The sequence below is a fragment of the Tamandua tetradactyla genome, chromosome 6, assembly GCF_023851605.1.
Source record: "Tamandua tetradactyla isolate mTamTet1 chromosome 6, mTamTet1.pri, whole genome shotgun sequence".
In the NCBI taxonomy this organism is placed as follows: domain Eukaryota; kingdom Metazoa; phylum Chordata; class Mammalia; order Pilosa; family Myrmecophagidae; genus Tamandua; species Tamandua tetradactyla.
The window spans coordinates 97,401,698-97,425,441 of record NC_135332.1 but is presented as its reverse complement, the minus strand read 5'-3'; the positions used below and the strand labels follow the sequence as shown (position 1 = coordinate 97,425,441).

Here is a 23,744-nt window from a genome sequence, read left to right as displayed (position 1 = left end):
TCCTCGAATAGTAACTTCTAGGTCTGTATTTTCATCACAGTTATATGTATCCTCTTTGTTTAAGACAGTGTCTTCAGCATGAATGCTCCATATACTTTAATGAAATAATGAGATTTGAGGACAAGGACATGTAAGGGATTGGCACTTTTAAAAGAAGGAAGAAGCACACAATTCTCTGGCTGACCTTAAGGAAGCAAGAAAAGATGCTATTCTGCACTCATTTGGTTAGGTGAGAAGCTGAGAGGCTAGAGACAATTTTCATAGAACAGCAGGAGGTGAGGTGGTTTGCTTAGAGGGAGGGGGAAGAGCTTCAGAGACTGGAAAGATTCAGTAGGGCTACCCAAGGGGCCAGACAGTGAGATGATGCGAGAATGGAGAAGCATGGTGTATTAATGAATTTGCAAATTAATTTATAGTCCACTACTCAAATCATTCCAGATTTTGGTTCTTTCAGGCTATTTCTTTTGGGATGTTGTTCATCTTTTCATTTTGAATGTCTTTAATTCTCATTTCATTTTGAGGTCTTTCCCATTCACTTCAGTATTTTCTTCACTACAAATCAGTATTTTCACCTGTGAGTTATGGAGTCACTCCATTTGCAGATGATTAAAGTAGTGGGATCTAAAGGCAGAATCCTAGTCTTGCACTTAAAAGACAACTTGCATGTACTCCTACTTCCTTAACTTTCTATATCACAAATACTTGTGTATGAAAAAAAAGATTGAAATAAAATTCTCATGCTTTATTTTTTAAAAGAGTGAAAATGCCCATATTCTTTTCAATAACAAAAAAATGGAAATTCACTGATATGAAAACATTATTATAAAGGTGACCAAATTGTGAACATAAAAAGTCATTCTTTAGGTTGGCAAATTCAGATAAAATAATGGTAACTCTTTTCAACAAAAATTTCCTTGGCACTGCTCTCATCAATCATTTGAGACCAACCCATTCAGTGCAGTTTTACATTAATCATGTATAGACCATACACATATATGTATATATATACATATTTATTCTAAGATGAAGTGGACTACCTTTTCTAGGGGTAGTGTCACATCTTAACATAATGTGAACTTGGGAGTGGTAATGGCACTAATAAGTGACATATTCAAAACTGAGCTTCATGGAAGGAAGGAGTAGTAGAGAAACACTTAAAATATTCTTTCCTTTGGGGGAGAGTCGCTGAATTCATGCAAAACAAAAGTGGTCTCGTTTGGTCCAGTGTATATACATGCTCCAGGCAGGACGGAGTCATCTAGTGTTTCCTTTGCTGTGAGAACATGCTACTGTTATTGTAAGTGTAAATATACTATCTTTCTAAAACAACCATATTCCATTTTTTTTCTCAAAAACATCACTAATGAGGGCTGTGCTTAGGGGTGAATAGATGGCCCTCTGCAGAGGGATGCCTGTTACCACAATAGCCCAAGTATCGTTCCAGGACAAGAAATTCTGACCTCTAATTTCCTTGCACTAGATGTTGTCCACGAGGTCTTGTAGTACTTTATTAATGATAAATATATTTGAAAAATCCTACGCTTCGATGGGTTTCTCAGATAAAGACCGAAGCAAATCCTTGTAGAGAGCAGAGTTCATAAATCGAGGGTATGAGTCTCTGTGCATTAAGGTGTAAATCTGAAGTTGCGCGTCATCGAAAATGTGTTGGGAAGGTTCCAACATGTTTCTATTGATGACTTCTCGTACCCGGGAATCTAAGCTCACCTGTGGATAGAAACACACAGTACCAGAATTAGAGACTTCACTTTACAAATTCATTCCAAACTCTCTTGTTTCTTTAAAAATCCCACAACAAAAAAGTTCATCCAAAAAGCCCAAACTGCTGAAAAAGAAGCGCTAGGCATAATGAGCAAAGATTCTCAACCTTGGCATCAGAAGCCCCTGGAGGGTTTGTAAGAAACCGATCCCCCACCACTCCCATTCCTGACTCAGCAGGTCTGGGGAGGTGTCAAGTAATTTGTATTGCTAACAAGTTCTAGGTTATGCTGAAGCAATGTGTGAGGGTTAAAAATCATGGCCCCTGTAGTCAGATACCTGGGCTTAAATCCCAGTGCTGAAACTAACTAGTGGGAAACTAACTAGCACAAAGTAACTAAGGTGGACTCTGTGCTCTCCTGAACATGGGGATGAGGATGGCCATACCTCCTGTTTTTTGTTGGTGAGGATTTAATGAGAACTTATTTAAAGTGCTTGGAATCCATTAAACCCTGAGTAGATGTCAACTTTTATTACTCTGCTCTTCTACTCACTCTCCACCAGATGGTCTCACAAAACAGAGCAAGTTCCCAGGCTCAGACTTTCCCCCTAGGATACCAGAGAGATCCTAGCATGGCCTCAAACCTCTCGATGCTCCGGTGCCTGCTCCTTTTCTAAACCCTTCTCCTGCCTCTGGAGGAACCGGAAGCCAGCACTTTGGTTACACCCGCCCACACTCACACTTTCACTGTGTATACAGTTTTGGATCTTCATCCCAGGCCTCTCGGGTCCTTCCCCGCTCCACCCTGATGTCTTTGTCCTGTGGTGTTTGGGTGATTTACTTCCCAGCACCCTTGGTCTATAAACAGCCTTCCTCACACACTTTTTCCTGGTTCCTGCCCCACCTCCTGCTGATGACTGCTTCTCTATTCTATCCCTTACCCTGGTGTCACAGCCCCCACAAGAACACTTACAACACGGGGGCGGGGTGTCCAGGTCTGTCTCTCCCACCTGCTTGTGAGCTCCTCCACCAGAGAGGCCCAATTGTATGAACCTCATATTCTTGGCAGCACATGCTAGGACTTGACGGAATGACTTTATAATTAGAACTATAAGGCACTGAATTTTGAATACAGCCACGTGGATTTCAGATTTGAAGAAACTACAGATCTGTGAGGCTGGAACTTGCCCAACTTTCCTCATCTAATAATTTCTCTGAAATAAAAGAGGACACCTTAGGGAAAAGATTTGTGGCCTCAGTATCATATTAGTGGTGCTAATGAACAGTCCCCTTCTTGAGAATGTGGAGGTTATGGATACTAGTTTTCAGAAAAAGGCACAAAATTTTTGTCGGCACTCATGGTCAAAATCCCTACTGTGTATAGTGGGTAGAATGCTTTTCTATATTTTGGAGTAGCTGTAACTGCAAGTTGCACATGCACGGACACTTAAGTGCTTAATATTATCCAATGGCCTCCTTGGAGAAAACCTTTGGGGGTCACATACCTCTTTTGGAGAAAGAATAGAAATGTAGTCTTCATAGATTATCCTTGCTTTCTCTTCAATAATGCCTTTATTAGCTTCTTTTTTCAGTTCCTCACAGGCCATCCAGAAAAGCATATTTTCTTCACTGAATTCTGTTCGTAGGAACTCACGGAAAGCATTTCTCCCAGCTGGTGTGATCATGAGCTTGTCGAATGACTGGGCCCAGGCATTCACTTCTTCCAGAGTAGGAGTTGGGCTTATCGGAGAACAAAAGGGGTGGGGCAGGGGGCAGGGAGGAGGGAATGCTGTTATTGGTAGTAATGACTAGTAATGTCATTACTAGTAACAAATTTTTTTCCCCCTCTGAGAATGAAAATGTATGTACCTAGATCCCTTTAGGACTGGAAAGAGGTATTCTCACTTCCTTAAGCTTTGGATAAAAACACATGACTATGATGTTTTCAGATCATTTAGGAGGATTGCATGACTATTGTCAAAATATTTGCAAGTCCATTTGCTCGAATAATGGTGATGAACATACACGTTTACACCTATATATCCTGGCACTATATTAAATTATAGAAGTAAAGAAAAACCCTACAACTATCTGACCAACCCCCTCCCCCACCCCAACCACCTTAAAAAAATTTTATTAATAGAACCAATCAACATACACATGAACATTCTTAACGTATGAACATTCCATACTTGGTGTGCAATCAATGGCTCACAATATCTTCACATAGTTGTATATTCATCACCATGATCATTTCTCAGAACATTTACATCACTACAGAAAAAGAAATAAAAGAAAAAACTCATACATATCATACTTTACCCCTCCCTCTCTTTGACCACTAGTATTTCCCTCTACCCAATTTATTTTAACATTTATTCTTCCATTATTTATTTATTTTTCAATCCATATTTTTTACTCATCTGTCCATACCATAGATAAAAAGAGTATCAGAACAAGGTTTTCACAATCACGCAGTCACTTCGCGAAAGCTGTATCATTATATAATCATCTTAAAGAAACATGGCTACTGGAACACAGCTCTACAGTTTCAGGCACTTTCCTCTAGCCTCTCTAAAATACACCTTAAACTAAAAAGGGTTATCTATATAAGGCATAAGAATAACCTCCAGGATAACCTCCCGACTCTATTTGAAAACTTTCTGCCACTGACACTTTATTTTGTCTCATTTCTCTTTTCCCTCTTTCAGTTCAGAAGATTTTCTCAATCCCTTGATATGGAGTTCCAGCTCATTCTAGGATTTCTGTCCCATGTTGCCAGGGAGATTTACATCCCTGGGAATCATGTCCCACATAAAGAGGGGGAGGGCAGTGAGTTTGCCTGTCATGTTGGCTGAGAGAGGCCACATCTGAGCAACAAAAAAGGTTCTCTTGGGGGTGACTCTTAGGCCTAATTTTAAGTAGGCTTAGCCTATCCTTTGCAGGGATAAGTTTCATATGAACAACCCCAAGATTGAGGGTTCGGCCCACTGATTTTGTTGTCCTCACTGCTTGTGAGAATAGCAAGCCTTCTCCAGATGCAGAAGTTGAATTTTCCTTCTTTCTTACCATTCCCCCAGGGGGACATTGCAAACACTTCTTTATTCACTGTTCAAATCACTCTGGGCTTTATAGGGGCATCACTCTGGACAAACCTACAAAATCTCATGCCCTACCCAAGGTTCCATGTACTTATAGTGTTCAATTAAACTGTCCATATAAGTTATATTATGAGATGCATTAGTCAAAATATAAATTTTATACCAAATTTTGCTTTCATCTCACATATAAATTAAAGTTTTAAAATATGAATTACCATCTATTTTCAACACCCTGCAATATTGACATTCCTTTGCCTAACTACCTTTTGAGCCATTTCCCCTCCCTTGTTAGGTTCTAGCCAGGATCATGTATTACCTTTAATTGCCATTGTTTTCTTTAGCTGCTTTTTTTTTTTTTAATTGTGGGAACATATATCCAACATAAATTTTCCTTTCTCAGCCACTCCCAAATTCAATGCGATTAATAACATTCACTATGCTTGGCCCTCTCACCAACCCCATTACTAAAACTTGCCCATACTCCTGAACAGAAACCCTATACCCAATATGCATCGAGTCCACATTCTCCCTGCCCCTGTCCCTGGTAACCTGTACTCTAGTTTCTGTCTCTATCAGCTTGCACAATGATATTTTCATTGTGGCTATCATGGGGTTTAAATTGAATATCCTAACTCTCTAACAGTGTTGTTTTCTTCAATACCAACTAAACTTCAGTAGCATACACAAACTATGTTTTCGTTCTCCTCCATCCCCCACCTTTATGCAGTTCTTGCACAAATGTCATGTTTATGTATTAGGAGTCCCAAACCACTGATTTCTCATTACATTTTATGCATTTGTGGGCGTAATCCTGTAGGAAGAGGATTAAACTCTACTAAAAAAGTAGAGTTAACAAACCCAAAATTACAACAGTACAGGCATTTGTATTTACCCATGTAAATTTACTACAATAGGAGATGTATAAATTTCTTGCTCTAGCTCTAGCAATTTTTATCCTTTATATTTTAGGGTTACTTTATTAGGGACATACAATTTGTTAAGTGTTTCTGATAAACAAAATCCTTTACCATTTCCATAGTGACTCTCTCCCTCCCTAAAATGCTTTTTAAATTTTTAATGTCTATTTGGTCTGATTTTAATACAGGGAAGCAGTATAAAATAAAATAGAAAGTAAAAGCAGACTCTGGAATCAGATCATTGGAATTAAAATCTCAGCTCCATGATTTCTCCAAGACTACCACTTACCCCTCTGTATATATCAGAAAAAGGCACCCCTTTCCAGGTGGGACCCCACGCTGCATCAGGAGCACAGCCTGGCGAGTGGAACACAGTTTATATTTGAGCCTGCACTTGCCCGACTGCCAGCTGTGTATACAGAGAGGACTCTATACAGCACTGGGTGTTCTCCTGCACTAGCTCTGAGACTGTGGGATAATTGAATTACTTAATCCCTCTGGGGGAAGAATAGTACCAACTTTGACTTCATAAAGTTGTGAAGATTAAACAAATTCACATGTGTAAGGCACTTAGTTCTTGACATATGGGGCTGTGTGTAAATTATTATTATAATTATTTTAGCTACTCTAGCTATTTGTTTGGTAAATTCTTTTCTGCTTACTTATGTCCCTTTCATTTTCCATGGACTTACATTATTTGGACCTGACACTACCACCTTTTTTGCCTATTGTTCAGTGATTTAGTTCTTATTTTTAACTTCCATTTAATCATGGTGTTCAAATAAACTGATAATACAAATTAAATTAGATAATGTGCTACCCAAAATATAAATTTTGCACCAAGTGAACATCTCTTCCTTTGATCTCACACAGAAGTTGAAGTTTTATAATATGGACCATATCATCCTTTACCCTGTATTCCGATTTAACTTAGTCCTATCCAGATCAGCTTTCTTCATATCTCTCGACAAAGTCTGATCACTTTTTCACCTTTTAAACAGCTGTATGGAGTAATGCTGACTTTCATAGCTTCAGTGCTCTAACTCAAAGTGTCAGGTGTCACATACATGACGTTTCAGGGAATGACCAGGTTATACTCAAACAGCTCAATATCTCATAATCCAGAAATAACAGTTACAACTTCGGGTTCATTAATAATTCCTTTAGCAGTATATCATCTAGTATTTCAGTCATCGATTGAGTTTTTATTTTTTTTATTTCAAGAACCAGTTTTCATTCTTAAAAGTTTCAGTGTATTCTTTTTCAAATCCTTCTGGTTATTTTTTTAAAAAGCGTTAAAATGTTTAATCTCTTAGAGGTTGGATTATTTTCTTATATATTGTTTAATTTTTTCTTAAACGTTTTATCTTGAGATAATAATACGCTCACATGTCATTGTAAGAAATAGTAGAGAGCAATCCTTTGCCAAATTTTCTCCCCTGAAATCATCTTGCAAAACCATAGCACACTATCCCAATCCTTTTGGTCATTGTTGATAGTTGAATTTTGCTTACTCACTTTTGTGATTCCCACCTTTTTTTTCCCTAAAACATTTTACATTTTGCAGCAAATGATTCTCACATCTGAAGCCCTTCAGACTCTAAATCTACATTGTTTCTACTGACTCTCATTGGTGCTGGTTTGTTCCCTGTAGTTTGGTCATCTTTGACCAGGAGCCTATATTGATTGGTCTTCTCGGGGAACCTGGGACCAAATTCTTCCAGAGAGGATATATGTTTGCTTCTTCTAAGACCCAGGACTACTTCAACTACTAAAAAACATCCTGGCTTAACCTGGGAATCCCTACCCCATCTCTGCTTCTGCCTCTATCACTGACGTTCTCAGCATTTGCCCATCCCTATGCTTGGCAGACACTACTCAGGCATTAGCTTCCTTTTTTTTTTTTGCTTTGCTTTTTTGGCTACTTAGTGATTTTCCATATTTTCTAGGAGCTCAGCAATATAAAAAATGATATTTTATGCAAAATCTGTTATCTGCATCGGGACGGCCCTTGGACTATCTACTCTGCTATACTGCCAAAAGCTCCATTTTAGTTTTCAGCAGCAAAGGTTGTAATCCTAAGAATTTCATACATAGCTGACTTGTCCTAATCATGTGAAGGTTAATAGAAAAACTTTCTCATATAGACAAAGGGTCAAATGTAAAATGCACATCCTTTTCTTTCTTTTTTTTTTACATGGGCAGGCACTGGGAATCGAACCTGGGTCCTCTGGCATGGCAGGCAAGCATTCTTGCCTGCTGAGCCACTGTGGCCCACCCTGCACATTGTTTTCTTGAAAACATGTCTTAAAGATGGACTGCAACTGGCTTGGCAGTGAAATATACATGCAAAATTGAAGACTAGAAAAAGTTGGTTATAAAAACCAGAGTCATCAGTAGACGAAATAAACATAGAAATATCTAAATAATAGTTTCAAAATTAGACTCAGTATGTATAGATGGATCCCATGTGTATAAATGCATGAAAAAGTCCTTTGACAATATATAAAAAACTACTGATGGAAATTATACCTGGAGATTGGGATGAGATCTGATATAACTCAGTCAGTTAAAAACACTGTGTTCTGTTGAAACATATAATGCAAATAAAATCTATAAATAAAATTGGCATTTCCGTCAATTGGGTGAGCTTGATAAAATGAGGTTTCACCTTTCTTCACAGGTTGGAAGATCTTCAGTTCTGAGCTCATGGGACACCCCGTTGGGTCTCTGATCTTCTTGGTTTCTGACAGTGAGACTGCAAGAAACAGGACATTTGCACATCAACTGGGATCTGGCTGTACAAGGCAATATCTTTTACATAAATTTTCAAGATAACTTCATGTCCCCAAGGAGAATTTCATTCTTTTCTTAAAAAAAAAAAAAAGACATTGTTTGGTTTTCTTAAGAAAACCAAAAGTATGATGATAAGATAATATTAGTAAGGTAAATTGCATTTAAAACATTATGGTCTACACTAATTGAGAAATAGTTAGAAATTGTGCTCTATTACATTTAGAAGAGTAATTTTTTCCTCATAAAAAACATTTGTTAGAAGATAATGTTCTAGGCTTTTATTCCATTTCCTGGAACTTGAAAAAAGAGTATCCATTCTCCTAGTTTTGTTTCCAGTCAAAAATGGGAATTTTTATATACTTAAAGACATACAAACAAAAGTGTTAGAGAAAAAAGAGACCTGTTCACAATGAAAATTTATAATTTTGATTTTAAGAAAGTTTATTTCCTTATATACGTTTCATAAATATCTGTCAATTTATTACAAGTATTTCTGTTGTTACTGGAGGTGGTATTTTTACTTCTAACAGATTCTTGTTTGTACACATGAAGGCTATTAATTTTCTCTTTTTTTTTGCATGGGCAGGCACCAGGAATCAAATCCTGGTCTCCAGCACGGCAGGCAAGAACTCTACCTGTTGAGCCACTGTGGCCCACCCGAAGGCTATTAATTTTTAATAGATTTATTGAGTTACTGTTTATATACCATAAATTGTATCCATTTAAAGTATATAATTTAATGGTTTTTAGTATATTTATAGAATTGTGCAACCATAAAAATATTCTAATTTTTCAGCATTTTCATCACTATCACCCCAAGAGGAAACCTGGTACCTATATACCAGTCACTCCTTGCTCCCCCGAGATGTGCCCCCTCCACCAGTATGAGTCAAACTCTACTTTCTGTCTCTGTAGATTTGCCTATTGTGGATCATGCAATATGTGGTTTTGTGTCTGGCTTCTTTCACATCACACATTTTCAAAGTTCTTCCCTGTTGTAGCATCAGTCAGGACTTCATTGCTATTAGTGGCAAAAAGTATTGTACTGTATGACTACATATTTCACTCATTCATGCATCATTTGGGTTGCTTCCCCTTTTTGGCTGTTATAATAAGTGGCTATGAACATTTGTGTACAAGTTTTGCATGAACATCTGTTTTCATTTTTCTTGGGTATATTCCTAGGAATGGAATTGCTGGGTGTGATAGTTAGGTTTCGGTGTCAACTTGGTCAGGTGAAGGTACCTAGTTCTGTTGCTGTGGACATGAGCCATCGGCATTGAAACTCATCTATCACTGATTGCATCTGTGGTTGGCCGCGGGGAGGGCCTCCTGCAATGAGTAATGTTTAATTTAATAGGCTGGATGCTTCAATGAGAGAGCTCATTTAACACCACAGCCCAAGCAGCTCAGCATATCTTATCTCAGCACTCGCAGCTCAGCCCAGACCTTTGGAGATGTAGTAAGGAATCATCCCTAAGAAAGCTGTGGGAACCGGAAGTTGGGAGAGAAGACCAGCTGAAATTGCCCTGTGCTTTTCCATGTAAGAGAGAACCTCAGATGAAAGTTAGCTGCCTTTCCTCTGAAGAACTATAAATTTTTAACTAAATAAATCCTCTTTATTAAAAGCCAATCCATCTTGGCAGCCTTAGCAAACTAAAACACTGTCATGTGGCAATTCTATGTTTAACTTTTTGAGTAACCACCAAACTGTTTTCCAAAGTGGTTGTACCATTTTATGTTCCCACAGCATGTATGGGCATTCCAATTTCTCCACGTCCTTGTCAACACTATTTTTAATAATTTTTTTTTTCATGATGACAAGACTGATTCATTACTTTGGTATCAAAAGAACAACTACAGAGACCTAACTCCAATTGACTAAAATTTGTTTCTCCATTGTCTCTATTTTGATTCTGGTCTTTTTCTTCTAATTCTGCTTCTGGTTCTTATTTCTTGCTACGATTAGAATTTTACTAACTAAACCTAGCAAGGAAGGGCACTTTCTCAGGCCCACTGAGTAATGCTTTGAGGGGTTGACAGTTGGAGGTCTGGGGTCATAAACAACGCAGTTGGATGAATTTGTGATGTTTTCTATAGAGGTCTGGTATGCAGTGGAAAAGAGTCCTTTGTAGACTTGTAATTTATGCTGACGAAACAGGTAGTTTGATGGTTTAGTTTGAATGTCCTCACTTCATGCTATTGCCTGATGGAAGTCTCCTTTGCAAGGCTTTGCTTTAAGTGCCTTTCAGTCTTTCAGCTCTGCCTTCTAGGACAATACTTTGTAATTTTGATTGAGAAGGTTTTAACAGCCTGATAGCTATTCTTTCTGAAGACTACTGGTGAAGAAAGATACCTGCAGAACAATGCAGAACAACTGCATTGATGATTAAGTGGTAGAATTCTTGCTTCCCATGCAGGAGACCCAGGTTTGATTCCCGCTAATGCATGTGCCACTGGTGCTGTGCAGGACCTGGTGGTTTCCTAGTGGCTGCATGGTTTCCACGTCCTCTCCAAGGATTAGCAAGTGCAAGCTCGCTCATAATATTGGGCTTCTCCCTGCCAGGAGCAGCAGCCATGGGAAACCCAGGAAAAAGCCAATTCAAACCCACAGAACTCACTGGACAATCCTGACTTATTCCCTTCATCTTCTCCTTTGTCTCTTTTTTTTCTACTTTGGAAGCTGCTGCTTTCAAATTTAATTTCTGCTCCTATTTGCTTTTGCTGTAGGCAGTCTTTTTGCAACAAGTCTCTAATATTCACCTGGAAAGCTGTATATATTGTCCTCTAAGGACTGGCTAAGCTGCACTTTCTACAGTTTGTGAACTACTTTCATCTTAATTCAGTTCAGAATATTTTATAACTTCCATTTCAATCTCTGCTTTCATATAAGGATCCACAGATATGATTCTAAAATTCCAAATACATGGGATTTCCTTCTTATATTTTTGTAGCTGAATTCTAGATACTGGCTGATCCTCTTCAGATGTCTGATGAGGAACATATTCTCCTCCAGGCAGTCTCTGATATTGCTGCTGACAAGTGCTAATAAGCGCCTTAGTTGTAAATGTTTAAAAACTATGCATAAGTAGTAAACAGAGCCTAGGAGCCAGAGCTGACCACGTCCTTTCTGAGGCACAATTGACATCACTCCAATTCTGCCTCAGTTATTTAGAGATCAGATCAAGTGGCTCCCCTGGTGCTGCAATTGAAAAGTGCGCAGGCTCGAATATGGCCCAACAGGGATTTGAACCTCTGCATGGCTGTATAGACCTGGACAAGGTGCTCAGTAGCTTTGACACTTTTATTTATTTTAAATAGTCGACCTAGTGGGTGAGAAGTGATATCTCATTGTGGCTTTGATTTGCATTTCCCTATTGACTAATGATGTTGAACAGCTTTTCCTACTTGTTGGTCATGTGTATATCTTCATTAGAGAAATGTCTATATCTTTTGCCCATTTTTAAACAACAGGATTATCTTTTTATTATTGAGCTATGAGGGTTCTTTATATATTTTGGCTCAAGTCCTGAAGACAATTAATTATTTTTACTAATTTATATCCTTTTGTTTGCATCAGTTCTAGCAACAATTCTCTTAGGGTTTCCAGGTATACTTTCCTGCAAACATACAGTTTCATCTCTTTTTCTCCCCAATTTTTAGGCCTCAATTGTTTTTTCCTGCCCAATTGCATTAGACAGTTAAATTCAGTGCTAAATAGTAATGCTTTTAGTATTTCTAATTATTTTCAAAATGAATTTTTATCATTGATTATATTTGTGTTCACTCTGTCTTCTATTAGTACTGTATTATCTTTACCCTTTTTACCTTTTCATTTTATACTTTATATCATTCTTGAACAGTTTTTACTTCATTTATAAACATCTCCAGCCTATTTTCAGCATATCTGCTTTATAAATTTTACTCAGATAATACAAAAGGCAATATTTGTGTTTTGTGTGAGCTTGTATATATTTTCCTTTAAAAGCACAAATCATTAGAAATGCAGCACTTTCAACTTTCTGCTTTCATGAGACAAAGACTAAAAAGTTTTGGTAAATAAATGGTTTCTTAAACTACAGAAACTTGAATGACATCTCAGCATTCTCTCTACCTGGGCATTAAAATTGTATTACTTCCTAGGTTGCTTTTGTAAGCAAGGCCCATTACTGCACAGTGGGTATGAGAAAGTAAAAAGAAAAAGAAATGATGGATTTGATATAAAATTCCTAAGATAACCGGAAGCCTTTTATAAACTAAATAATGCAAAATTTATTTGAGCTTTGACATTTTTCTACATCTCATTTTGTTTTGTAAAGTAGGAATATTTTTAAAGGAGATGTGTCCTTGAAAAGAGTGAAGAATGTATTTTGTGTCAAGTGTACTTTTCCTCAATCTATCATGGTTGTTAGAAACAAGAAAATGTGTGTTGTTCACTACGTTTTAGAAATATTCAGTAAAAGGAGACTCATAGTTAGAAATATTTTGGTAAATGTTTGAGATATAAAGAGGAAAAAATTTCTTCAACCTTACAGGAAGAAAAAAAGTTATTTTCTTGGGAAGAAATCATGAATGTCTCCCTTTCTAGCCCTAAATGGCAGAAAGAATGAAGCAGAATTCTGAGAAAGATTAACACCAGGGCTTAAAAACTGGATTGCTATTTACCTTTCTCTCTATTATGTATATCAACATGGATAAATTTCAGAAGCATAAGTGAGAGAAAAAACTCAAGGAAATTAAATATTAAAATAGTTAAAACGTCCTGTGTACTTTTCCTCCTGTCTATCCCTCTCTCTTCTCAAGAGATAACCACTATTTGTCATTTAGTGCTCACATTCATGTTTAAATATGGAGTGTATTCATAAACATAGTTTCAAACTTTGTATAAAAGGTATTCTACAATGTCTACTGTTTTACAAGTTGCTTTTGTTTCTGCCAGCACATGAAATTATGGTTGGGGTGGTTTGGAGCTGTTCGTACCCCAGAAAAACACAATCTTAAATTTAATCAATTTCTGTGGGTGTGAACCCATTGTAAGTAGGCTCTTTCCATGAGGTTAATTGGGTATGGCCCAGGATGGGTCTTAATTCTATTACTGGGGTCCTTTATAAGCAGAATGAAACTCTGAAAGATAAAGAAAAACCAGAGAAGCAAGAAGCTGAAGGTCAATGAAACCTGGAGAGAAGGAAGAGACCAGGAGAGGCTGCCATGTGACAGTAGAGTCCAGGACCAAGGATCACAGTCAGCCAGCCCCAGGACATCAGTCCTTGGGAAGAAAGCACTGACTTTATAATGCCTTGATTTGGACTTTAGTCCAGGTTCTAAAACCGTGAGCTGATAAATTCCCATCATTTAAGACAACCCATTTCATGGTATTTGCTTGAGCAGCCGCAGAAATGAAAACAATGACATTACACTATACCACCACATATTTAGCAATCATATTAATAATGCAATGAGTCTGCCTGCACATCTCTGCTTTGCATGTGAGCTAGAATTTTTTTCTAGGGAAGGGTGTATACCTGGAAGTAAAATTGATACTCAAAAGCTGCACACATCTTCAGCCTTACCAAATGCCACAAAATTGTTTTCCTAATAGTTGTACCCTCATACCCCCTCTGACAGTGTCTGAGTGTTCCCATTTACTTTTGTCTCTAGCAAATGATATTAACAGATTTATAAACTTTTTGCTAACCTGATACGTATAGAATAGTATCTCATTTTTTTGACAGTGAGATGATTTATTTCTAGTGCATATTTGCTATTGTTTATTTATTGCTCTTTTCCAACTTTTTTTTTATTGTATAGTATAACATATATACAAAGCATAGAAATGAAAAAGCAATAGTTTTCAAAGCACTCTTCAACAAGTGGTGACCCGACAGATCCCAGAGTTTGTGATGGACTACCAGTAGAATTTCATTTTAATTTCCATTTATCTGATCCATGTTTAGGAAGAACACAAGTGGATTTTCTTTTCTATTTCGTTAGTTTACTATTCTTTCGACTGTTATTTTTCTAGTAACCTCCTATAGTTTTTTTAATATAGTCTGGATATGAATTCTTTTTTTGTTAAAAGTATTTTAACCATCTTCTCCTAATATATTTTATCTTTTGATTTTAATTTTTGTTATCTTCTATGAAACATTTTTAAAACAGCTTTTTGATATGAAATTCACATACCATACAATATACAAATTTAAATAGATAATCCAATGGTGTCTATATAATTACAGATTGGTGCAACCATCATCACCATCAATTTTAGAATATTTTCATCACCCCCAAAAGAAATTCTGTACACATCAGTAATCATTCCCCATTTTCCCCCAGTCCTAAGTGTCCTCTGTCTCTGTGGATTTGCCTAGTCTGGACATTTCCTATAATGGAATCATACAAAATGTAGTCTTTTGTGACTGGCTTGTTTTGCTTAGCATAATGTTTGCATGTTCATCCATGTTGTAATACATATCAGAACTTCATTTTTTTTTAATATGGATACTACTGTTGGATACTACTCTATTGTATGGATATTTCACATTTTGTTTATCCATTTGTTCACTGACAGGCATTCAGGTTGTTTCCAATTTTTAGTATTATGAATCATACTACAGTGAACATTCATGTACAATATTTTGTATCAACATATGTTTTCATTTCTCTTGTTAAGCACATTGTTACATGTTAATTAAGTCAAATTTATCGATTTTTTATGGATCTTGCTTTTTTTGTATAAAGTACTTCTTCCCAACACCAAAGTCATAAAGATATAACCCTATATTTTCTTCTTGGCTATTAACATTTAGGCCTTTAAGTCATCCGGAATTGTTTTGTTTTTTGCCCAGGGAAGGGGGGATTGATTTTTGTATACAGTGCAATATAGGAATATAAATCTAATTTTTTCCATATGGATGCAACATAGGACTTAGGGGTTTTGTGGGACATAGGACTTTTCAAAACTAAAATCTGGAATGTCCCAGGTCAATTGATATAATTTACCCTAGAAAAACCCTAATTCAAAATATCCTGGGATTTGCTGAATACTTCAAGCTCTCGTTCACTGATGCCACCTTTTTTTACGTGTTGATAAAGTTTTCTATATATTTTTTATTTGTCTTCTATTGATGTGAAAACTACACATGTCATTTCTGGGCTAATAATGCATATCATTAAATTTGAAAGAAAATTTTCTTATGAGCAAAGTCTGCAATGATTTGATTTGTGTATCACTGACATAAAACTATTTGTTGAGAACTCTGCTTTTACACTTTGAACACAAAACTAAAGGCTACATGTTATAGTTCCCTTTGACCCCTTTTGTGTCCATCAGGACACCTCACTCTTCAGGATTTCCTCTCCATTCCTTTTGTTTTCTGAAGCCCATCCTTTTTTAGTTCTTTTAGAGAGGGTTTATAGGTAGATAACTCTCTTGGCCTTGGTATGTGTAAAAATATCCTTATTTTACCCACGCAGTTCTTTTATAGTTTGAATTAGTTTCAGTTGCTTTTCTCTAGTATTTTGAAGATATTACTCTGTTGTCTTTTATATACACACACAATAAGTACTATTATTGTTGTTACTTCTAGAGGTTCATATTTTATTTGTCCTCCTTGGTATAACTGGAAAAGTCTCCTCTGGGATCTGCCACCTTCTGCTACTCTCACACCATCAGTACAAAATCAGGCCAAAATCCCAGCCTCCTGTCCCCTACCGAAGGCATCAGGGACAAGAGGAAGGGATGGGTTTCTGTGAACTGGAAATTGCACCAGCAGTGGTCAATCCTGAACATCTCTGGCAATCACCCGTATTCAGCACGAGATTTGTTAGCAACTGAAAAGAGGAGAGGAGGTGCCCAAACCCAGAGTCTCTCTACACTGGCCACCCACATGCTTTCTCAGCATACCATCTGAACTTCTTCAGTTTCCTAGCTAGTCATCTAGAGACTCCTACTTGGAGTCAAAGATTGCTTAGCTCTGGTCAAGTCTGCCACCTCCATATTCCCACTTGCTGTCTGGGGCCCTGCCCCAAATTCATAGACTTCGTTCCTTTTCATGGAAGAATTATATTCCATTGTGTATGTATACCATACACTTCCTCTCCAGAAACCAGGTCTATTAGTTCTATATCCCTCTTCTTGATTAGTCCCCAAACCGGTTTCTCTTCTTTTCCAAGAGATAGCGAGGTCTTGGTCTAAGTTATAGCCAAGCCTATGTAGATTTACAATAATTCAATTGCCTAACTTGTATGCAAATTTGGCTGACACTGAGCACCATACACATGTCCAAGATTTTTAGAGATGCAACCTAACATTCCTATGATTTTTACATGTAAATTGTTTACATTTCTTGAGAACTTTAACTGTATCACAAAAGGTCATGAATATTTTATGACATCATATACCTCTTTTATTTCAACAATGATTGTGTATCTTCCTCTACCCAGGAAGTTACCCTACATTTTTAGATTTTTCTCTCCATTTTAAGCATATATTTTGACATTTCTCTTTATTTTTATTAAAAAACAAAAGTAAATAAAATAGAATTAGCATAAGATGAAATCCAGGCCCTTTATACTTCATAACTCTAGCCTTAAAGTCCCATGTCACATCCTAACTCTTTCCTACAGCTGTTATCACCAATTACAGAGTGCCCTGAGCTTGCCCATTTCTAAGCATTCTGGCCCTGTTTCTGCTCAAATGCTACTATTAGATCACAGACTGTCCTATAGGACTCCTCTAGTTGTTTAACTTATGTAAAGCTGATTCCAGGGATTTGAATATGAATCTCTCAAATGCTAGAATGTATTCTTTCTCTCTCTTCCTTTTGTTGTTTTTTTGGGGGGGATGGGGTCTATATTAGCTTCCAGGGGTTGCTATAACAAAGTACCACAAATTGGGTGGGTGAAAACAACAGAAATATATTTTCCCACGGTTTTGAAGGCCAGAAGTCTAAAATTAAGGTGTTGGGTGGGCCATGTCGCCTTTGAAGGCTCCAGGGAAGACAGCCCTTCTTATCTCCTCCAAGCTTCTGGTGGTCCCCAGCATTCCTTAGCAGTGTCTAACTTGTAGTTGCATCCTTCCAATTGCTGTGTCTATCATCATATGGCCTTTTCCCCTGTGTATAGCTGTGTCTCTCTGTCTATATTCCCCTCTTCTTACAAGGACACCAGTCATACCAGACTTAAAGCCCACTCTAATTCAGTATGACCTCAACTTGATTGCATCGGCAGGGTCTTTCTCCAAGTAAGTTCACAGTCACCAGTATCAGGGGTTTAGAACTCCAACATCTCTCTTTGGGGACACAATTCACAACCCTTTCTGTGTCCTTCACAGAGGCCAAAGTAGTGTCTGGCATTTCGGTATTGCTTGCTTGTTATATTAATCACCAACTGGTACCATCCAGGGGTACCATATCCTAACAACAACAACAAAAAGCCCCAAACCTTACCAGGAACAGCTACAGCAGCAGCACCAGCAGAAGCAGCAAGCATTGGACCCCCGACTGCCCACTGCAGGCTGGGCTGGGGGACTGCCCAGCGTCTCTGGGGCCGCAGACATTTGCCGTTTTCGCATCTCCATCCTCTCTGATCCCATGCGCTGGAGTGATGGAGGTAAAAATGGGAATGGGGAAATAGAGTTATTGTGACAGTCATGACATGAGGAATTTCGGTACTTTGGATTATTTGGGAAGATGCCATACTGCCTGTATCCACATCAACTCCACTAATTCTGATAAAAATGGGTCCTTCAAGTCCTAGTCCATTAATTTAGCACATTTATTTAATGCCTAGCATCTGTCAAACACTGGTAAATTCCAAGAATGAAAAGACAAATGAGAACACTAGTGTCCATAGCAGCATTGTTCACTGTAGCCAAAAGGTGGCCATTATCCAAGATGAATAGGTAATGAAATGAGTTCTATCCATACAATGGGATATTATTCAGCTGCAAAGAGGAATGAAGTTTTGATACAGGCTACGACATGGATGAACCTTATGCCAAATGAGATAAACGCGGTGCAAAAGGACAAATATTGTGTGATTCTCACTCAGATGAAATATCTAGAATAAGCAAATTTATAGAGACAGAGTGTATATTAGGTTTGAGAGGAGCAGAGAATATGGGGTGTTATTGCTTAATGTGCGCAGAGTTTCTGTTTCAGGTGAAGATAAAGTTTTGATAAGGGGTGGTAGAAATGGTAGTCCAACACTGTGAATGTAATTAATAACACCAAACTGTACACATGAGTGTGGTTAAATGAGAAATTTTGTGTTGACTATGATACCACAATAAAAAGAAAATAATAATTTAAAAAAGGACAAATGAGAAGGTCCCTGCCCTTTCGGAGCTCACAGTTTGATGAAGGAGACAGACAAGGAGACACGTAAATCTAAGACACTGCAGTAAGTGCTGTGACAGGGGCCCTTCCCAGTACTGGAATTTCCTCTGGAATTGAATCACATGGGAATAAGGACAGGTGACAGGTTGATTATGGCCACACCCAAAGCCACTGCGTGGACATGGGAGGACATGTCTGAAGACAGGGGGACAGGTCCAGGGAGGCTACTGAGCACTGAGGCCCACCAACTAGACCCAGAGCTTTACTGGACATGGAAGTTGGAAGAAGTTACCCAGCTTGGGCTCAATGTCCATGTGAAGCATGGACAACATGGTCTGGTACCATGGGACTACTTGATTCTTCCCACGGAGAGAGGCAGGAACGTGAATTGTGGGCAGCCCAGCCCCAGCCTGCCATCTGGAGAAGACCATGCCATCAGAAACAAAAAGTTTATGTCCCTTCAACCCCTTCCCTGTTTTTTGAGGACTGCAGGAATGGGCAAAGGAGAGAATCATGAAAGTACTTTAAGAAACCAGATGAGCCCATTTTCACTTTGGATGCCATCATTGAATTACTGATAAGAGTAAAAGCAAGTAATATGAAAGACACCTTAAAAACCTTAGATAGGAGTTCCGGGAAGATGGAGGATAGGATAGATTGAGTTCAGCCCTGCTCCAAAGAATGGCTAGTGAAGGGACAGAAGGGTGACCGAGATGGTGATTCCAGGGTGTAGGTGACCTGGGAGAGTCTTCTGCATCACATTTCCTGGTTGGAAAACTTGAGGAACTGAGAAGCAGAGAACCAGAGACTGTCCCGCTGGTGCAAACTGCCTAACACAGACGCCCTGGCAGGGGAGACTGGGGACCAGGAAGTAAGCCAAGCCGTGTTCGTTGAATCTGCTACCCTCACCAGTGTAGTCCTGTGACCCGCGACTCACCCCACATCCCATGCACCTGAACCCCATCACCTGCCCCACTCCCGGCCTTCCAAGCACCCCTGCCCCACCAAACCCTCTCACATACCTGTGCCACAATCTGACCCCAGGCACGCACGCTACCCCAGACCAAGCCACCTCTCCTGCGCAAGCGCGGTCTTGCCCTGCCCCTCCCAAGCCCTACCTCCCAGTCCCTGCCCCCTCTAGGCAGTCAATTGTGCATAAAGGCTGCTGGGTGCTGACCTTCACAACCAGGCTATGCCTGCCCTCAGCCCATACAGTCATGCAAATCCACCCAGTCCCCTGTGAGCTCTGCGCATGTATATACCCTGAGCTCTGCACATGTGTATTTCAGTTTACAAAGCTCCAAGGTGTGCGCATGCTCACAGCCTCCAGTCATGACCCCTAGCTCTGGGCACACGCTGACCTGCGCAGACGCAACACTGATCTGCCACCCTGAGCTTTGCACATACACACAAAGGGCTGTGCCCTAAGCAAGCACAAAACAGGGCCCCACACCCCAGGCCCGTGCACCCGCACAGTCACATCCTCCCTGTTGCTCAGTGCCCACACTCACAGGCACCAGTATAGCATCCCCAACCTGTGCCTATATCTGCGCTGCAATATATCACTGCACTATTGGGCACTGCCCCTCACCTTGCATCTGGCTCCTCATCCATCCCACAAATAAAAGGCTTTAGAATACTGAAGGAAAAACTTCCAAAGTAAACCAATCAAGATAATTTATATCCCATGAAGACATCATAAGATCACTAAGCATATCATGATGCAGACAGATAAAGCCCAGCCTAATGACCAAACTAAAACACCAGAGGAGACACAGATTTTGGAACAACTAATCAAAGATGTTCATATAACTCTACTAGATAAAATAAGTGGGTTGACTAATGACATAAAGGGGATCAAGAAGACACTAGAAGAGCATAAAGAGGAATCTGAAAGAATAAATTAAAAAATAGCAGATATCACAGAAATTAAAGATGCTGTAGGCCAAATGAAAAACATATTAGAGACACACAATAGAAGATTTGAAGAGGCAGAAGAAAGAATAAGCAAACTAGAGGACAGGATAACCGATTTCAAACACTCAAAACAGCAAATGGCAAAAAAGATGGAAAAATTTTAATTGGCTTTTAGAGAAATGATGGCAAAACAAAGTGCACAAATATAAGAATCTTTGGGTTCCCAGAAGGAGAAGAGAATAGTAAAGGGCTAGGAAAATTAGTTGAGGATATAATGGGGGAAAACTTCCTAACACTTAAAAAGGACATAAATACACAAGTCAAAGAAGCTCAATGAACACCAAAGAGAATTAATCTAAATAAGTCTTTCCCAAGACACATACTAATCAGTCTGTCAAATGTTGAAGAGAAGCAGAAAATCTTGAAAGTGGCAAGAGAAAACAATCTACTACATACAAGGGAAACCACATAAGATTGAGTTCAGACTACTCAACTGGCACTATGGAGGCGAGAAGGTAGTGGTAGGATATATTTAAAATACTGAAAGAGAAACGCTTCCAGCCAACAATTCTGTACCCAGTCAAATCATCCTTCAAAACTGAGGGAGAGATTAAAATTTTCCCAGCAAACAAATCCTGAAAGAATTTGTCAACAAGCAACCAGCTCTACCAAAAATATTAAAGGGAGTTCTGCCAGTTGAAAGAAGAAAAAAAAGATAGGAGAAGGAGACTTGGAGGAGGGCACAGAATTGAAGAGTACCAGTAAGGGTAACTTAAAGGATAAAAAGAGAAAGAAGGAAAAGAATATATAGAGCTCACAAATAAAATCCAAAAGATAAGACGGTGGATTCAGGAAAAGCCTTTTCAGTAATAACTTTGAATGCTAATGGTCTAAACTTACCAATTAAAAGATGCAGACTGGCAGAATGGATTAAGAAGTGTAACCTAACTATATGCTGCTTACAAGAGACTCACCTTAGACACAAGGATACAAATAGACTGGAAGTGAAAGGATGGAAAAAGAGGTTCCATCCAAATTGCAACCAAAAGGAAGTGGGAGTAGCTGTACTAATATCAGAAAAAATAGACTTTAAATGTAAAGACATCATAAGAGACAAAGAAGGACACTATATATTATTAAAGGGACAATTCACAAGGAGGAAATAACAATCATAAATGTTTATGCTCCCAATCAAGGAGCTCCAAAAAATACATGAGACAGACATTGGCAAAACTGAAGGGAGCGATAGGTGTTTCAACAATAATAGTAGGAAAATTCAATACATCACTCTCCTCCATAGGTAGAACAACCAGATAGAAGATCAACAGGAAATAGAGAATTGAAACAGCTTGATAAATGAATTAGACCTAACAGGTATATATAGGTCATTACAACCCAAACCATCAGGATATATATTCTTCTCTAGTCCTCATGGAACATTCTCCAGGATAGAGCATATGCTGGGGCACAAAATGGATATTTATAAATTCAAAAATATTGAAATTATTCAAAGCGCTTTTTCTGATCACAATGGAATGAAGCTGGATATCAATAACTACCAAAGAATGAGAACTTTCACAAATATGTGGAGATTAAATAACACTCTTAAACAGCCAGTGGATCAAAGAAGAAATTACTAGAGAAATCATAGCTACTTGGAGATGAATGAAAATGAGAATACAACATATTAGAACTTATGGGGCACAGCAAAGGCTGTGCTGAGAGGGAAATGTATTGCCCTAAATGCCTATATTAACAAATAAGAGAGAGCAAAAATCAAGGACTTAACTGCTCACCTGGAGGAAAAAACTGAAAAATAACCCAAAAACAAATAGACAAAATGAAATAACAAAGATTAAAGCAGAGTTAAACAAATGGGAGAACAAAAGAACAATAGAAAGAATCAATAAAACCAAAAGTAGATTCTTTGAGAAAATCAATAAAATAGATGGGCCACTAGCAAAAATGACAAAGAAAGAAAGAGAGAGGATGCAAATAAACAAAATCAGAAATGAGGAGTGCATTACCACAGGCCCCGAAGAAATAAAAGAAATCATGTGAAGATACTATGAACAACTATATACCAACAAACTAGACAATTTAGATGAAATGGACAAATTCCTGGAGACACACAAACAAGCTATACTGACTCAGGAAGAAATAGAAGATTTCAATAAACCAATCACAAGTAAAGGAATTCAATCAGTCATCAAAAATCTTCCAACAAAGAAAAGCCCAGGGCCAGATGGCTTCACAGGGGGAATTATAGCAAACATTCCAAAAAGAACTAACACCAATACTGCTCAAACTTTTCAAAAAAACTGAGGAAAAAGGAACTCTACCTAACTAATTTTATGAAGATAATATCTTTTTTTTTCATGGACAGGCACTGGGAATAGAACTGGGTCTCTGGCATGGCAGGTGAGAACTCTGTTTATGGCCTGTTTTTTTTTTTTTTTAATTTTTAAAAAATTTTTTATTTTTTTTTTTAGCTAATATCATTTTAATACCAAAAACTGGGTAAAAATGCTGTATGAAAAAAGACCACAGGCCAATCTCCCTAATGAACATAGATGCAAAAATTCCCAACAAAAATGCTAGCAAATCAAATCTAATAAACGTTAAAAGAATTATACACCATAACCAAGTGGGGTTTAGACCAGGAATGCAAGGATGATTCAATATAAGAAAATCAATTAATTTAATACAGCACATTAACAAATCATAAGGGGAAAATCACATGACCGTGTTGATTGATAATGAAAAAGACTTTGACAAAATTCAAGATCTTTTTCTGATAAAAACAATTCAAAAGATAGGAATCAAAATAACTTCCTCAGTATGATAGAGGGTATATGAAAAGCTGATAGCCAGCATCATACTCAGTGGAGAAAGACTGAAAGCTTTCCCCTAAAATTGGGAACGAGACAAGGATGCCGTCTGTCACCACTATTATTCA

General features: G+C 38.2%; 1 protein-coding gene across 1 annotated transcript in view; it reads right to left on the bottom strand.

Annotated features, from left to right (window-relative positions):
- Window positions 1-571: 571 nt before the first annotated feature.
- RGS20 (regulator of G protein signaling 20) overlaps window positions 572-23,744 on the bottom strand; it is a 79,895-nt gene continuing 56,722 nt past the window's right edge. The window contains exons 2-5 of the mRNA XM_077163197.1: window positions 17,978-18,126; window positions 8,407-8,493; window positions 3,223-3,457; window positions 572-1,725 (exon numbers count right to left, since the gene is read on the bottom strand). Of these exons, the coding sequence (XP_077019312.1) occupies window positions 1,537-1,725; window positions 3,223-3,457; window positions 8,407-8,493; window positions 17,978-18,126 (660 nt within the window). The 3' untranslated portion in view covers window positions 572-1,536. The remainder of the gene's footprint in view (window positions 1,726-3,222; window positions 3,458-8,406; window positions 8,494-17,977; window positions 18,127-23,744) is intronic.